General features: G+C 24.2%; 1 protein-coding gene across 2 annotated transcripts in view; it reads right to left on the reverse strand.

Annotated features, from left to right (window-relative positions):
• Positions 1 to 20073, reverse strand: part of LOC100574834 — a 90138-nt gene that overhangs the window by 10601 nt on the left and 59464 nt on the right. For both annotated transcript variants that reach the window (XM_029491749.1, XM_029491748.1), the window contains exons 3-4: positions 8646 to 8773; positions 5863 to 6025 (exon numbers count right to left, since the gene is read on the reverse strand). In XM_029491749.1, coding sequence (XP_029347609.1) covers positions 5863 to 6025; positions 8646 to 8773 — 291 coding nt within the window. The remainder of the gene's footprint in view (positions 1 to 5862; positions 6026 to 8645; positions 8774 to 20073) is intronic.

A 20073-nucleotide genomic window follows, 5' to 3' on the forward strand; every position in this document is an offset into this window, starting at 1 on the left:
CATGTTCGAATTTCGATTATGTCATCATTCTAAATCCTTGAAAAATATTCTGCTTTAGAATAAGATAATGTATCATGTACCTATATGTTGTTATTAAAGAAAATTATTACTTAAAAAATAATGATAAAAATAGTAATAACTAATAAAGTTGTTTTTAATAAATTAAAATTATGTAAACACAACATAGGTGTTATTGAAAATATTAATAATTTTAAAGATTATGCGTGTTTACTATAAAAATGTTAAAGTTACTCTGTAGATTTTCTTGCTAATATTTTAAGTGAAATAAAATAATCAGAATATGATTAGTATCTCGAGCAATAGTATTAAAGATATAATTAGTAATATGTTTAGTCGTAATTTAAAAAAAAAATACACTTTTAATTTATTGGAATATAAAAAAAAACAATAATAAGTACTATTTTTGTTTGAAACTATGAAACTATTTTTGTTTTTGAAAACCATATTATACATACCCATAAAACATTTTAGTACTAGAATTACACGTGCATAATAAATTATCATTATTATTGTTTTATATTCATCATAAACAAAGTGTAACCCAACCTAAAAATTATGTACCATCTAATATATTATTATTTTAAACCTAATATTTGGCTATATTGCACGAGGGGAAGTAATGAGAACTAATTATACCTATTCATAAAACTATTACCATATCTCATGAACTAGAAATAAGCTTTTGAGTAGGTTTATGGCTTTCTTTTATTTTTATGTGTATTATGAATTAATATAGGTAATAAATAATGTTATTTATAAAAAGCTTAGAAACATTACATTTTTATCGGTGATCTCATAATATTATCATAACCAGTCACATAAACTCACATGATCGTGGTAAAAAAGATATCCTTGATTTTCATTTTTCATTATCTACCGCTAGTTATTTTCATTCATATAATTTATGTTCTTAATTAATTGTTAGTTTTCTTTAAATATGTCATTCCTTATATAAATATATAATCATGAACACAAATTTGAAATTCATTATATTATTATAGGTATTAAATTTACATTTTAACTAAAATCTAGTTACTCTTTAGTACCTACCTATTATGTATGTATGATTATTTTGTTTTTATGATAAAAATGTTTAAAGTATAAAGTATAATCAACTAGAACCATAGAATATAGTAATTTATAAATTAAATATTGTTTCTATACCCTAATTTATTGTAAGTAACTCTCCTCACTAATGATGTTCCTTTAATGTAAGATACTAAGATGTAACAATTAAAACTATAAAATAAATAAGAATTAAATATTTAAATAAAGTAGGTACTTATATACACTTGGTAATTAATAGTTATATTTTAATTATCGTATGTTTTCATAAAATACGGTCCTCATTATAAATGTATAATTTACAAACTTACTAAATATACATCAAATTAATATTTATATCATATCAACTTTTATACACAAATGTTTGGTTAAGACTTAAGATTTTTCCATGGGTCTGCATAAATGAATAAGATGAGTATAATATGTCAACAAGATTAATAATATGAATTAGTTTCTAAATTTTACATTTACTTATTTTAAAATATAAATTTAATTTTTACTTTTTAATCGAACTGCCATTTAATAAGTAGGTATACAATAATTGGATTTCTTACGTGCGTGTATATTTCCATTTAATTTTCAACGTATAACATTCATAATAATAATAATCTAGGTAACTTATAATTATTATATTCTTAAAATTTAAAAGAACCGTATAAATCATATGAATATAATATTAATATTATGTCAATTAAAGAAATTTCAGATAACTATAGAAAAATATTTTGATTGACTAATTTTAAGTAATTATTATTGAATTATAACTTATTAGTTATATGGTATAATTATTATTTATTGAAAATTGTTAATTGTATATTTTAAGAAGTGGTAATTCAATTCTTAACTACATATAATAAAACGAACTATACCTATAAATTATTCCAAAACATACTATTGCCTTGTGTTACATTAAATACATAGCCTGTAAGTGTAGAAGAAATAAAATAGTTGATGCAAAACGTGCTAAAATTTAATGTTAAATTAAACTATTACTACAATATTACGATGTTTGAAATCAAATCAAGAATATGATCCTACATTTTTGAACACGTTTGAACCGATTTAAAAGAAATAATATAAATATTATTAAACAAATTAAAAAAGTACTTAATCATAAAAATGTATTACTTTTCTATTAAAAAAAATGGTTTGTTTTTATTGACAATTATGTACTATATCTATATGTATATAGTTCTCGCGAATGTTTTCTTGTCGACAACTAACGTCATTGTTATCTTTTCTTTTGAACATACATTTTTTCATTTTCTTATGAAAAGTATGATTTATTTTGAATGTTTGTATAGTCTTTACACTTTTTATATTTCATAATATGTCTTTTTCAATAAAATATAAATATAATTCAGATCCCAGAATCTAGTGCAAGCCGAAATTATTAATATAATAAATTGTAAGTAGCTATACAATCTTGTAATATCAATACCTAAATTAGTAGGTACCTAACTAAATACCACATTACTACCTATACTACCTGTTAAACATTTGAAATATAATTTAAATAATAAACAGTTAGGTTATTGGGGTTCATTCAAAGTATGCGTCAATATAATTTTAATTTCCTTTGTATATACTAACTAGAGCTGAAGTCATAAATAGAAATACCAATCCTAAAAATATTTGCGAAGCTGATAACGTTCCCAAACAAAATCATGTTAAGTTAGTAAAGAAGAAAGATGTTATTAAATTAATTACATATTTTGAAATTCCACCTGATGCGAAAGAATTTTATAAAGACAAAACACAATTTAATGATATTGAAAATGATGAAAACGGAATTTATAAAGAATGATTTACTAAAGAATTAATAAAAAATAAAACTTTAGAAACACAGTTAAATATAAATATAAAAATATAATAATAAAATTAATGACATTTAGAAATTAAAATTTTTGCTTTGGAAAATGTTTATTATTAAATTTTAATGTTATTTCCAAAAAGAACAAATGTAATGAAATTTTCCCCGAAATTTTCTAAAAATCAATATTTTAGCAATAGTACATTTTTCCACCTCTCATTTATGTTTATAGGTAAGAATTAATTATTATTTATTACTGTTATGATGATTGATAAAAAAAAAACACTTTGAAATAGTTATTATTAAAATATTATCAAACCAAATAGTTGGTCTAGGATTGTCACGTCATAAAATGTATTTTACTTGTGGTCTTTGGTTAGTATTCTACGCAAGAAGCCTTGTGCCCTTGTCACGCAAACTGCAAACTAAATGGTTCATGGGTATTTTAACCCAGCTTTCGATAACAACGTAAAACCACCGACAAAACAATCCAGTGTGTGGACAAACAAGCAGATTACCAGTGAGTAGTTATGTCTATGGGGTTCAACCGAAAACTCAAGCGAACATGCGAGGTTATGGGATTTGGTCAAATTTCATTTGAACGCTTTACTGGGTAAAACGTTTGAAAGTTCGGGTACGTGACTTCGGTGGATGAGACCTGTTGTGACAAACGTGATGGGAATGCACGGTCATCAAAATTAATCTGAACGAAAAATAAAAATAATGGGGATGACAAACATAATAATAAAACTTACTAAAAATTATTTTCTTACAAATTTCGAGTTCACTTTGTTGAATAGACTTGAAGAGTTAGTGCTTTTATCGCAAGTGAATATGTAGTACAGCTATTGTACCTACTCCTTATACCTCTAACCATGTCTATAAGATGAAATCACCAAGAGAGTACTTTTGAATTTTTGTACATAGATTGTCAGTCAGCAATTTTCAAACCAAGTAAAACAAAAGGACATTCGAGTTGCTTAAGTGTAGTAAGGTTCAACAACTTGTAACTTGGGTATTCTGGTAAATTATAGTACAGGTACCGAATTTTTATTAGGCTGACTATAAACTGAAATAGTTATTAAAAATTATTTTTGAAATACATACCTATTTGAATAGTTTTCAAATAGTACATTCGGGATATTTATTCAAAAACTTAAAATAGTATTATTCTTAAAATACTATTTGAGTACAATTGTTTAAAATTAACCATTGTTAATTATAACCGTCAATTAAACTATTCATATTTTTAAAAAAAAGTATTTTTATAATACTGAAAAATACCCAAAAACTGTATAACTATTAATATTCAGATAATACAAATTATAAAAAAAATGAACAGTGTAATAAAATATCTTACAACATATATAATATTTGTTCATTAAAAAAAAATGTAACACAAATTAGACAATTTCTTATTACATTACTTATGACAATGACAACTGCTATTTAGTCTAAGTTTATTAAGATCAATAAAACAAATAAAGATTAAGCAAAAATTAAGCTAAGACGACTGTCAGTTATTAAATTGAAACTTGAAAGTAAATTATCAACAGACAAAAGTTAAAAGTGGCCAGATATTAATGTATTATTTTGATGTTATTTAAGATAGTTCAACGGATAAATGAATCAATATTATTGCCAAAATATTCAAATAAGAGATACTGAATCACGTTTCCTTAATCTATTATAATGCGTACAATTTTGAGTTTAAAATATCACGAAATGGAGACTATTCCACAAAAGAAAATTTTAAGAGAACATTTTTAGTAAATAGGTTTAGCTGGTATATGGAAATTACGTCTCAATACATATGTCATTAAAAATCAATCACGAATTTTATAAAATATAAATTTCCATTATTTAAATTGGTTTTTAAATGATATTCAAAATAGGTACGTCATCAGTATAATAAGTAAGTAGATAACATATGCGTGATGTATTTAAAATAAATCTTCGTAAAACTACCTATCTAATGTATAATATTTTTGACAGACCAAGCATCAGTCATCGCTTATTGTTGAAAATATCATTGTTTTTAACTTATCTTTGTAAAAATAAGATTTTAAACTATATTAAAAATAAAACATATTTTTTTTTTTATTTGATACATTTTTTACCATGGTAAAGTGAAATAATAAAAATGTATTTGTGTAATTTTTTTTTTTTAAGTAAATAAGTGTGGATTAATTGAGTTGTGTAATAATTGTAATATGTTATATTATAGTATACAAATTAATAAGTTGAATTGATTATACCTAATTATTTTCACTTTTATAAGTTTTTCATATTAAAGCCATATAATATAATAATATAATTATTATAGGAAAAAGTTTAAATATTTTTAAATATATTATAGAAAAAATATAATATTTAATGGCAAACAATTTCGAGTCCCTGCGATTAATATTTTTTTAATTAAAACTAAACAACTAAAACAAATGTTATTATTTTACTCTATAATTTTTAACATTGTAGCGAATCAGTGAAAATATGTTTAATGATGAGGTTTGGCCAAGTATTGTATTTCGATGTAAGATTTAATATTTCATTTTATTTATACCTAATGTTTTGATTGATTTAAAAATCATAATGTTTAACATTTAAAAAGAAATTTCAAAAGTAAAAACATATCCTTCTAGAGCTCAATTTTGCGGAAAAACTTAACATAGTTAAATCATAAATCAATCTTTAAAGACACAATGCATCACGATGATCAAAATGTTCAAAGGTTTTATTATTTTATTAATTGATTTTATTACAAATACACAATATTGTTAACAGATTACTATTGTTTCAGTGGCGGAAGTGGTATGTACATTTTTTTACAGCATATTATACAACCATGTCGTCGAACTTAAACGAAATTAATAATTTAAAGTAATTGTATTGGATAATAAACAAATAATAATTATACTTAATACTACTATAGCGTTGATGGTTTGTAATTTTGTGAAACTCACCTGTTCTGTGAATAATGCTCAGTGCTTTTATGATAAAATCGAATATGCCTGTCGACTCCATATTGGCATGGTTCAATTGATATGTCAACGAACCATAGACGGTTAGGCCACTGTCGCAAGGCTTAATATGTTCGCACAAGCGTTTCCTCTCGTCACCGGAAACCTGAAACACATCATGAAATTCAGACGAACGAGATATCAGCAACTATTATATCACTATGATAAATACGTTCAATTTTATTAACTGTATACATATTTGAAAGAATAATATTCCAAAATAGTGTAACATTAATTAAAATATCATTCAACACTTTTTGAATTATTAAAATAATGAAAATGAATAATTTTTTTTATTCATTTTGAACTTTACTTTTAAAATGTATGTATAAAAATAAATGTGCCCACTTAAAAAAAATAATATGAAGAATATATTATAACAATTATATTATGACAATTCCTAAGTAAAAAAAAAATTAACTCATTGTATAGTATGATTAAAAGTAATGACAAATTTTGTATAATATCGTTTATTTTCGATTCATTATGTATTGAAAATAAATCAATATTAGAATGTTTTTATTAAAAAATAATATCTATTCGTATTAACAAATTATTATTATTTTCAAATCAAAAATAAGTGGATGTCGCTCTGCTGTACAGTAGGTTACAAGTGTTAGTCAATGTATAATGGATTGTATTAAACTTGAAGTCAACGATATAATATCATTGTATATTGTATAAGAAAAACGATTCTGACCGGAAACGGTTAGATTGTCAGTCTGGATTTTTTTATTGTTATTATTAATTATTATAGCCTGTTAGTTGAATGAATATTATAATATTATTTTTTTATTTATTCGTTGCTCTAGCGATATACAAATCGTTAGAAACTAAAATCCCATTTTTAGCGGTTTTCGTAACTTGTCGGTAGTTTTTCGTGTGGCATTAAATAACTATTGAGAAAATCGAAAAATGACCTCTCTAAAGTACCATCTTGATCCAATTTGCTAAAAGATAAACTACTATATGTTGAAATAGAAGCACTCTTTCTGGTAGAAATTTTGTGTACAGGATAAAAAAAAAAAAATAAACAAACACCATTGTAAAACCACTAGCTTCCTCGCTCCGCTCAGAATCTAAAATCTGTACAACTTTACAATGTTATTATTTTTATGTTGAACCATCTAATAAATTCTTATCCATCTTATAAATTTGAATCAAAAATATATATATACTAATGCCAAGGAGTTTATCATATACGATAAATACCATATTATAAAATCATAATTAAATTACTATACAAATAATTTTTTACCATCCTAGTATAATTAAGATAATAATATAATGATATTTAATTCTAATATATTAAAATAGGTGTACATTTGGAAATTGAAAATAAATAAGAAGCATAAAACAAATTAACCAAGCTAACGAAAATCAAAATAATATAACAACATATTATATACAATACCATAGGGATTAGCAAAAAGGGACATATTCATATATTCCTGAATCGTGCACGTGAACTGTGGGTTTAATAATGGTGAGTATTAACTAATTTTATTCAGATGTTGTAAATTGTTATTTTAAAACGTTTATACTACACAGTTTATCGTCTACTCTCGTAACTTTAATTTGAAGCTTTGAAAGAGGTACCTAAATTACCACAGGACCATTAAGTACAAATTATTTTTCTTAATTATAATTCTTCTGATGTGTATTTTTGTACCAATGATGACAGTGAACATGAAATAAATATGTAATACTGCGTTTAGTTTTTGTTTTTAATATTTCAAATCTATAATAGTCATTTTCAAAATTATTAGAGAAAGATATACAATTGTGAAAGTTTTTGAAATAAGCCTTAGAGAAACTGTTAAATTGATAGTTATTTGTCTACTATTAACTGTTTTATACTACTATTTATTTACAATGATTGATAATTTACTCAGCAGTCAAAAGTCATAGGAACTAAGTTTCTAAAAGACATTTAAGGTTAATGACATTTTACAGTGACATTAAACGACCGTTTAAAAAATATTATTTCTTTAATAAAAAAAACCTCTATCTGGAAAAAAGATAAATTAATTTCTTGAAAATAATTGTAATATTCAGAATGAAAGTGATGTTATTTAATACACTTATACCTTAAATTCTACGTAATTAATCGTTTTAGAAGCTTTAAGGAAAAACATAATAGATAAAATATGTTGTCAACCATAATTCGTAAACCATTAATTATTATACTAAAATGGTCATAAATCAACTTTGATAGGTTATAGTTGGGTAAATAAAAATAACTAGGTACGTATAATATATATTATACAATATACAATCTAAATAGACACATACCTACATACATCATAATATAAAATCTACATAATATAGATATTTAAATTATTCACACACTTCAGTACTATTTTCATTAAGTTCAATACAGTACCATAATAAAAATATCACCACCAAATATAAATATAACATTTAAAATAGCTATTAAGTGAAATAATAGTGACATAATAGGTATACGTTTATGCTGTATTATAATATTATAGTTGGATTTAATAATGGGAAATAAATAAATGCATTTTAAATTTATATTATGTTTTGAGATTATAATGAGTTACGTTTTTGTTTACATGCACGTATTTACTAAATAATTATTATAAATTATAAAATTAATAGAATAAGTTAAGCTTTAATTTAAATAAAAATTAATAAAAATAAAATAAATTACTGTCATTAGAATGTCATTCAAATTGAGATAAAATGTCCGGAGTTCTTACTTGACTAACGCTACTACTAGCTCTTCTTGATTCGTCGGGAAACATCTGTTTTTGTGTATATTGTGTGTTTTTATACGGTGAAGAACTTTTTTGAGTGTCTTTGAGAGTTCCTTTTGGAGATCCATTTCCTAAAAATAAAAATAAAACCATCATAAGCTATGTGATAAATTTGTTAATCGATATTAAATAAAAACTTAGTTAGGTGAATTTTTATTTTATTTTTATAAATCACGCTAGGTTAAATAAAACGCTTTGAAGTTAAAAGACAAAACTATACTTATACTTATATTTAAACTTAATATAATATAAACTCATTCGTATTAATAACTAACTTATTTTAGATTCTGAGTGGAACGACGAATGTATTGATTTTACAATGATGTGTGTTTTTTTTTTTTATTTATTTATTTTTCTTTTTCTTTTTTTTTGTGTCTGTCATCACCTTTTAGGACAGTAAAAGTGCTTGGATTTTCTTCAACAGTACCTTTTCTGATAGGAAAGTGAATCTAGTTGGTACTTTGGGGAGTCAAAAGTAAAATTTTTCCAATAGTTTTCAAAAGCGCCGTGAAAAACAAAAGAAAAATTAAGGAAAAACGGGAATTTTTACGCAAAATCTGTTTTCGAGAAAATTTATTTTGGTTTTTGGTGGTTTTTGCCATTTTCTATACATGATAAAATTTTCAAAATATTTTGATTTGTTTTGAGCTGTTTACGGACAATTTCAGTTTCCAATTTAATTAGTTTTTTTTTCTATGAATGTCAATAAAACTTTATTTGTTGAGTAAAAATACTTGAAAATTTAATACAAGGCTCCTACTATATTGTTACGATGAGATTTGAAAAATATTAAAAATCCTTAGTCACAGTTTTTTTTTATTAGCATTTAAATTTCAAAAATTGACAAAATATGTAAAAATCACGAAAATTAGCAAATTATTTTGAGTTAATAATTCGTAAAAATTTTTCATTTTAGAACTAAGATTTTAAAATGTAATACTAAATGCAAAAACTAAATCAACCTTCGTATACTAATAATAAAATAATATTAAATAAGTAAAGATACTTTAATTGCAATATCAAAAACCATATCATGAACTGATATACTTGACATAGGCTGATAGACCATCACCGCTCAGAATTGTTTTTCGTATAGGCGTACAATGATATTTCATTAAATTTAAATTCAGGGCATTTATCACATCCATAAATCCATTACAGTGACCCACTTATCATCTACTGTATAGCAAAGAAGTATCCATTTGAACGCCTATTTCATAATAGAATAGCTTTGTATACATAGTAAATACCTTTTCATTTTTAATACTATTTTAACTTTATTTTCATGTATTTTATTTTAGTAGTCATTTTTAAGTTAAACTTTTCAATGTCTAGTAATAATTATAATTCTTGGTCTAAGCTCCTTGAAGGAGCGAAAACTTTCCAAAATTTTTTTTTGTATGCACCACATTTTGGAGCCGCAAAAATACTTCAATCTTTAACATTAAGAGTGGTTTCTGGTAGCAATCCGAATATAGTTAGTACTTTGAAAGTGGTGAAAACTTTTCAAAATAATCAAGAATAACAAAAAAAAAAAAAAAATAAGAAAAACAGAAGTTATTTTACGAAATCAGTTTTTGTACAAATTGATTTTGTATTATGTTGCAATGCAAAAATTAATAACTGCATGTAGAAACTTGGATTTTTTACCAAAAAGGTATATTATAATTTTTTAGAGGTAATATAAATTAAACAATAATTTAGCTCTTTTTGTTAAATCTAAAATATAAAAAACAAAATGTCCACAATATATTTATTAAAATTACTTATAAAAATAATATTGATCTTTAATTAGTTTTGCTGGGCATCTTAAATATTCTAACATCAACTGTTTTGCGCCCTACATACGAGCAAGTCACGCAATGTTCCAGTGGCCTTTTTAAGTAAGTTATACCATTATTTATATAAAGAAAAATATTAAGTTACTTTCTGAGTGGTCAACCCACAATGTCATTTTTAGAATGTATTAAAAAATTATTCATAAATTATATGAGTTAGGTACAGCTTTCATTTTTTACTTAATCATAATATTATTTCTGGTCTAAAATTAGGTAAGTACTGAATAAATATACCTTCATTAGATTTTGAGCCATTCTAACGTCTTTCCATATAGAACATTATAATATAGCTATTACTTCATAATTTATTAGATACCACAGTTTAAAAGGTATAAATTAATCATTTTTAAATTTAAATATTGTTAACTATTGATTAGCCATTTACAAATAATATTTATTACAGTTATTATTTTTTTTTTAATAAATTGCCTTTATATTTTGTCTATCGACTTAGGATTAATGGATTGGCTTGGATTTTAAATACACAAATGTATTAAGCACAGTGCAAACTACATATTTTATATAAAAAATATTCATATTACATTTAAATAATATGATTTAAATTAACTTATGTACAATTATACAAAAAAAGGATATAAGTATTTTGTTATTAAAGATAGTAGGTACGAAAATTAATATCAATAATTCATTTATTACGTTAAATATTTTATATACCTAATACAGTAAAGTATAAAATATATAGAGTATCAAATGTTGAAATTATAAAGTATTGAAATTCGAAATGGTAGACAATATTAAAATCTGTAATTACAAATAATTATTACAAAAAGTAAAACGTTAAGTTCCTATTCATTGTTTTATTTTTTTTTATTTTAACTATCGACATGGAAACAAACGATGAAAAGAACACAATTCAGTGAACATTGACAAGTGATCATAAAGTGTGAACGTCTATACAACTAATGAAAATTAAAAACAATATAACTCACAATTTGGATCTATACCTGTATAAAATTATAAGAATAATGTTTCAAAATAATAATTTGAAAAAAGTTTTCGTTAAATAAAGAGGAATCTTAAATTTTAATGTTTCAAAATATTCTACTATTGATAATTTGAAGATATGAATTGAATTCAGGTTTTATACAACTTGTTTAAAACAATAATTATTATTTTAGATTCTGAGCGTAGCGCTCCTTTTTATCACACCACCAAATGTCCATATATTGTTAATTTATTTATTTTTACAATATATTAATTGCGTTTGTATGTATAATACAGATGGAATTCATTTTTTTTTCTATTTATAATAGAAAAATATATACCTATTATAGTATTATATATCCATTCCTAGACATCAGCTAGTTGTACAACCTCACTGTATAAGAACAAGATATATATTAGGTAGGTTATTTTTTTAATCAGGAATTTTATGCAAGTACCTATAAATGTGTTTAAAAATAACTTTTTGATCATTTATTAGTATTAATATTCAGACTTATCAACTTCTATGTAATATTTCAAAATGCATTATATCTTTATATTATCATATATAGTTTATAGTAGAATCCTTGCAAACAACTTGTTGGAATTCAGAAAATGTAAGTAAATTACAGCTTCGAATATATTTTATTAGATTAGGTATTGCAAGAAATTCTTGAATACTTAAATAGAATAAACTAAAACTCATTTTTATCTTGAATGAAATTCATTAATAATTTTAGTCATCGTTAGTCTTTGTGGAAATATGTAAATGTCAACTTTAAACATATTTATTATTATACTTCATATCTAAATTGGAATTAAGTATAATATGACGTATAAACATGCAAATACTAAAAGAAAAATGAGCACCAAAAGTTAATTTAAGCGACACGATGATTTAATTAAAAACATTTTTCTTTATGTAGAAGAGAATAAAAATATTATTTCCAACAAAAGTCATCATTAAATATATATTATAATGTTAAGTAAACAAACATATTCTACTGAATAAAATGTAAAAACCCATAAAACATAACATTATCTCCTGGTTATTCAGATTTGTTGCCTTAAAAAAATCTGATTTGAATGAATAACAAAAGACGTGACCGACGTCACCAGACTGAAATGATTATAAACTCAATATTGTATAAACGATTGGCCAAAATTGTATTTTCGTAATTAACTTTAATTGATTTAATATCAAAAAATAGTTATTGTTTCAGTCTTATAATATTAAAATGTACGGCATTAATTTTATATTTTATACCAGTTTTAAAATATATCATATTTAATTAAATCATTAAGTGTAATTTCGTATTGCTGTAATTTTTTCAACGATGTAATTTCCGCCAATGAAAAAACAGCGAACCCACTTCAATCAGATGATATAAATAAACTAGTATAGTTGTATAATTAAATTAGTTCAGTCAAGTCACTGGAATGAATAAATTACGGTTTTGAAATATTCGCACTGAGTTAATACGAAAAATATGCTTTTACAATTCAATCCGTTTTTGGATTAATGGAGATCGGGATAGGCGTTATGCTTAAAACAACACAGTCCACATTGAATATTTTATTATAAATAAATACATTTTATTGATAAAATATTGTACACAGTGTTCCACAAATAATGTTGATTGGTATAGTAACAGTCATAATAAACTATGTTTAAAATCTCAGTCTTTGAAACAGACGAAGTATTGCTCAAAAAACTACACTTAAAATTACTGAAAAGAGATTTATTTTTATATGCCATTATATAGTTATTGTATATGAGTATATGACTTAAAATGTTAGCTTTTTAGCAAACAAATAAAAAAATTATAATAAATATGCATACATAAATCATTACATAAATGGTTATGTAACAGGAAAGTACACAAAACACGTACAAATCTAAGTATAAAACACCAAATAAACTGCTTGAAACTCCATAAATAATGTGAAAAATCAGTGTCAGCCTGGATAATGATTGGGTACGCAGCACAAAATAGGCCCTTTTAAAAAAAAATTTAACCTTGATAATTATATTTTCCTAGTACAATTAATATCATAAATTCATAACTATAAAAATACTAGAATCCAATCTTATAAACATGTTATTATAATTATTATATAGAATTATTTTGTGTTAAATTTATTTAAGTTAATATAAATAAAATAATGTACACATAGCCTTCATAAAATATAATTTCACAGTTTGACAGTTGTTTTGGTAAAATATATATATATAATGATTAAAATATAGAATAGATACAAAATACATATAAATATAATAATACACCTACAGTGTGTCTACTAACTGGAAATTCAGTAACTCCAATTCTAAATATAATGCAGATATTATACTATTCACAGTTTTTTTTGTATGTACTGTATAACAAATAGTCTCCCTTTTATAAGGGTCTAAAAAAAATGTTCATACAACGCATAAAATCTTTTTTTGGTTTTTTAATAATTCAAAAATAGCCATTTTGTAGAGTTAGGTATCTATTTATAATATGGATAAAAAACAATTTTAAAATCTGCATTATATAACACTATGTTAACATTGAATGAACGAAAGCAACTTATATTTTAAAAAAAATACAGCATAATAACATAAATAATATTGTAAAATTGCATGGTTTCCACACTTTTACTCGTATAAGTAATGCTAACCCAATAACTAATAATTAATAAAGAACACGCACTAGTTGGACGAACACATCGATCCGCAGCTAAACTTTCTATAGTCTGAACCGATCGGCTGAGCGCCTACCCCCAGAATGAACATATGTGTCGTTTGACGGACGTAGACAGCATTTCCGTGATGGTGGTCCTTTTTCAGACTCATCCTCTCGCTGATCCTGTGGATTCTACTGTTGCATGTCATAATTATCGTCGCCGAGCATCCCCATTGCTCTGTCCACACTCTACAGTACTGCCGACTGAATCACCGTACATTGTAGTGAACTGTCCCGTCATCGCGGCCCAACGAGGAGAATCTTCAGGTCTTGTCACCGCCCGGCGTCCTGGTCCGACAGTCCACCGCAAATTCTCTTATTGTCTATCGTGCAATATTTCTGTAAAGCCACAATGGACGTTTCCTGATTTCGCATCAGCGTTTCTGCACATAGATGTGTCCGAATTCTCTGGTTTCCCGCAGTGATCGTGGACTGCTAGAGAGCTGTCGTCCCACATTTCCCCTATTCACTTGTAGTTATTCAATCGTTTATTATATTCGTATTATAAAAGATAAAAAATGAATATGTTTTATATTTATTAAGAAAAATATAAGTATGGATTAATATTGATTGTTTATATATATTTTTTTTTGTTCATAACTTATAATAATATGTACATATAAGTATATAACTATATGTAAGGCTATAACTAATATAACTAATATGGCTATACACCGACACACCGTTAATTAATTATAATTTGTAAAAAATACAAACCGAATAAACAAAGCGTGTAGGTAAGTAGGTATTTGAAATTTTTTTTTATAACATTGTTCAATATATTATCTACTAATAACCACACAAGTCAACTTTAAAGGACCCTGATTTTTGTAACGAAACTAACGCTGATTTTTTAATTATTTAACTCTATAATTACAAAGATCATTCCATCGTGGGTTTATACAATTGACTTGTGTATAGCATTTCGGGGTGGATATATTGCCATATTGAACAATATTACATTTAGAAATACGTGAGAATCGTGAGTAAACTTAAAATGTTTTTTTGTTATCTCTTTCCCATTTGGCTAGGGCCCTCAATATATAAAAAAAAATATCCAAGGACCCCTGGTGATCACTGGGTATCCGGGTGGGCCACACCGACACTGTGCAAAATTAACAAGCAATAAAATATAAATAAACTTACCAACTTAATTTAAAATATCATTATTTAATAAATTATATTAATTTATAATTAAATATGCCATTGCCAATTTTTTAAATAGTGTGTCGATAATTAATTTATTCTAAGTTTCTAGAACATCCTACATTGTCGGGTAGGTTAAATGTTTGGTTAAGAGGACCGAAGTTTATAGTCTAGTCCTCACTGGTTTAGACTGTACAGTCGTGTAAGATCAATCGTACGATAAATGACATCATATGCCACAAATATTAAAAATTGTGTACTTTAATACTTCGTATAGCACAAGTTTAAAGAGTTTTGCACTACTTATATATATACTTTAACTTGTAGACTGGGAGAAATATTGTATTTAATAAGAATATATATGTATAGGTAAGTTAACATTTTTATTTATTTATTTATTTTTATTATAAATATTTACAATCACACTTTTTTGTGAGTTATTTTTTTTCAAAATGATGTTTAAGTTTATTAAAAATATTAATAACTTAGGCATCTCAGTCAATGCACAGCTTAGGTATGCAATACAACATTTATTCTACTGATTTGAAACAAATAATATACTTTGGATAATAAATTGCGTTTGTTACAACAAAACAGAAAAACCATTTTATTGTTTATGTTCAAAATCTAAATGAACATGAATCACGTACCAAACCCCCTAAATATAACTATTCCGTTTATTTTAATATAATACTCACACTGATACCTACCTACCTGCAATCTAGTTAGAATATAATACTATAAATCAGTATAATTAGTGAATTAAAAGTGATTGAATATGACAGTATCGAGACATACTCGTATGCCTTACAAGTCTATTTATTTAACTATACAAATTAATGATTAATCATATATAATATAATACATATTTAAGAATAAGTAAAGAACTATAAAAAATAATAATAATACAATTATTTTGGTGCAACTATGTAACTATGTAAGTAAAATAAAAATAAAATATTTTTGCTACACAACTTTTGTCACTTTCTTTGACTTTCGATGGAAAGTTTAAGTATCGTCTTCTTTAGTTGTCGAATGAAGATTTTTATGAGTAATAAAGTTTACGATTTTTTATTAGTTCGACAATAAGGTTTTATACTTAAAAATCACTCTCAAAACTTACGGTCGAAAAATACATGGTTGTATTTATATAATATTCAGCGGTTGAAACGTTCATTCAACAGAACTAAATTATAATCAAAGACTTTTGAAAAGGCTATGAAAAATAAACTTAAAAGAAAAATCGTTGAAACGTATACATGATTTTTCTGATAATATAATTTATAATTTATTATTTAATGGTACTCTTTCTTATACACCTACGTAGCTTACAGTTCAATAATCACAATGAATATTAATGATTTATGAGTTTCTTTAGTATGGACAAACATCATTACAAGTTGCACTATTATATTATAATCATATTAATGAATTAAAAATTAAAAATTAAGGAACAATATGTATAAATGTATAATACTATAATATTGAATAGTGCTTACCTAATCTTAGAAGACGATTACTACCTATAATTCATATTATTATGAAAATCTATACAAAAAAAAGAACCAATAAGGGATTAAGGAAAGTAAACCAATGGGCAATGAATAAAATAGACAATCAAGAAAATATATATTGTATTCAACTTGTACGAAAAATATTAATACCAGTTGCATTTTTAGTGTAAAAATAAAAATAATAGATATATTTTATTGGTAGAAATTGATTTGTATAACAGCATTATACAAACACATTTAAAAATGGTTGCCTTTTATATATGAAAAAATTATAAACAAAAAACTCTAAAATATATCTTTTACTATATCTAGTAAAATAACTTTGTTTCGTAGTTATTTTTTGTTTTATTTAACAAACATATAAAAGGTAATTTTAAGATATTTAAAGATATACTAAAAAAAAATATTCCGGTCCTTTAAAGTATAGTTTAATAAGGTATTTATATTTATTTTTTTATTAAACTATCATATATTATTTTAATATGTAATGTATCTATAACTTGATAAAATAAATTGTAATAACCTCATGTTAGGTATACCTTACAATTTATTTATATTTCATAGAATGTTACAGACCCGCTTTTAGGAATCAGGTGTTACTAGTTCTGTTACAGAGAAACAAGAAATTGGCAGGAAAATCTTTAAAAATCTAGAGCCAAACAACGTACAAAAATGACTATAAACCACAAAAACTTGAGAGAGAATATGTTGTAAAGTAGACAAAATAAATTGGCACGGTTACGGTAAAAAGTAAAAACTGACAAGATTCGTTATAGAAAATCCGTTGATGTTTCTATTATAAAATTAAATTAAAGCCATATTGTATACTTCAACATAATACAAAATGTATAAATATATTGGCAGGTTTATCGAATTTTATGTATATAGTAAGTGTATCTAAAAGTGTTGTGGTTAAATTAATTTCATTTATGCTGATTGATCTTTGTATGATTTGCATTATTATTAAATTTAATAATATTATTATCCTGGCGTAAATGTTTAAGTTAAAATATATTAGTAGGTACTGTAAGTAATTATATTATATGGTATAATGTAGGTACGTACGTTAAACTATAGTTTTCTGGGATAATATAGGTAAACAAATAAATAAAAACCAGGAGAGCCGCTTTGTTTTTTGGTAGGTTTTGAATGTACTCCGTTATTGGATCAATGTATTGGATGTATTAAAATTTAATTCAATGATAATATCATTCATGATAAACAATTCGTAGAGGTAACGTTCTATCAGCCTATATTTCAAAGCATATTTCATTATATAGGTATTTATAATGCTATTAGTAATTTATTTTTCTTAGAAATATGGTAAGTCCAACTAATTTTTCCTAAAAATATATTTCATACCTATACCTATTACAATATTTTATCATGTATTATTGACTATTGTTATTAATTTATAAAGATACCATGTACCATAAAACAGTGTTCATGGTATAAATAACATACAATTATTCTAAATATTTTGAAAATGTCATTTTGTAGGTACTTATAATTGTCTTATATATAATAATAATATACGTAATTCTAAAAAGTTTGTAACTACCTATACTCTACGATTAATATTTTTAAATTACAATATAATAACTAAAATCGTTTGAGGAGAAATTGTTATTATATATTTATATAATTATATGTTTGAATATGCAATCGCATCAAAATTTGAACTTCAAACGCTCATAAAATATTTATGAATTTTCAACTACAAAACAATTTACATATTTTCATGATTTATCAAAGGCTGAACTTAAAACACTTTAAAAAAATTGTGATTATATATTATTATCGATATTTTTAATTGCTACATCGACAATATTCGAGTAACCTTGTATTATTAGTTCTCTAAAAGGGGATGATAGATACAAAAATAACACATTGTACAACAACTAATACATTCACTACTCAACTCAGAATCTAAAATAATGAAACAAAGAAGTATTGTTCCATTCAAATTTATTTTGGATTGATTATTGTAGCTAATATAAACTCAATACTTCTCCTTTCTTATTCTGTATACTTACAATTTATAGTGACACACTATATTAAAAATGTGAATTACATGGAAGTTAAAAATACTTACAAAAGCGCTAATTGATTTAGCTTTAATAAGTTGTCTACTTTTGTTCGATTTTATATTAAATATGAAGGTATGATTTCTCGGCACGCTTCTTAAATATGTTATATTCAGTTCAATTTTAAACTTTAAGAAGATTTACTTCTTTTATCCATTAACTACAATTGCATTTCAAGTTCCAATATTACAGTTCATATTCACTGAATACATTAATAAAGTTTTTCAAGTACAACAAAGTTTTATATATTGCAGTAAAAGAACGTCATAAGTATCTATACCACTCGCTAAACTTATTCTATAAAAATCATAGTAGCCAAGTGATGAAAATATTTGTATTTTTTCCCTTAGCTTTTTTAATACAATTTCAAAACGACCTTCATTAATTTGTGGCAAAATCCGGTAATATTTAAATTACTGTACATCTTATTTATCGTCAATTTTATATTTAACCTAAATTCTGGGAAAGTCAAAATGTATAATAAACTCATTATAAGATGTATGGTTTATACCTAAACAAATAAATTAAAATAACACCATATTGGGCTGGTTTATTTTTTTATTCAACGTATTCGGAATTGTATTTTAAATATGGTTGTAACTTGTAATCACTTCAAACATTTTCTAAAGTAACATAATCGCCTTTATTATCCACTTGAAACAGTTGTCTATTAAAAACGTAATAGGTAAGTATATTGATTATATTTTTATAATAAATACTAATATTTTAAAAGCACAAATATGTCTAATTATTAATTATTTATTATACCATTCACTTTTAAAGAAGTTTTAATTCGAAATTAAATAACAAAAAGTTGAATTATCTTATAAAATATTAAATAACATTCATTATTATTTATAAACAAAAATAATTTTTACCGTCTCAACTTAAACATCGTTTTTTTATGTTACCTAAATTGTACATGTTTATCATAACTCTCTAAAAAAAATAATATTATAATAAATTATAAGTACGAAAAAGTCAAACTTCAATTGAATAGATATCGATTGATATTTTCATTTAATATGTTGTATAAGCTTAAAAACTTTTTAAATACATTAATATATATTTATAATTCGATACAACTATCACGATCGAATCTAGTTTACTAA

This window comes from Acyrthosiphon pisum, chromosome A3 (assembly GCF_005508785.2).
Source record: "Acyrthosiphon pisum isolate AL4f chromosome A3, pea_aphid_22Mar2018_4r6ur, whole genome shotgun sequence".
NCBI lineage: Eukaryota > Metazoa > Arthropoda > Insecta > Hemiptera > Aphididae > Acyrthosiphon > Acyrthosiphon pisum.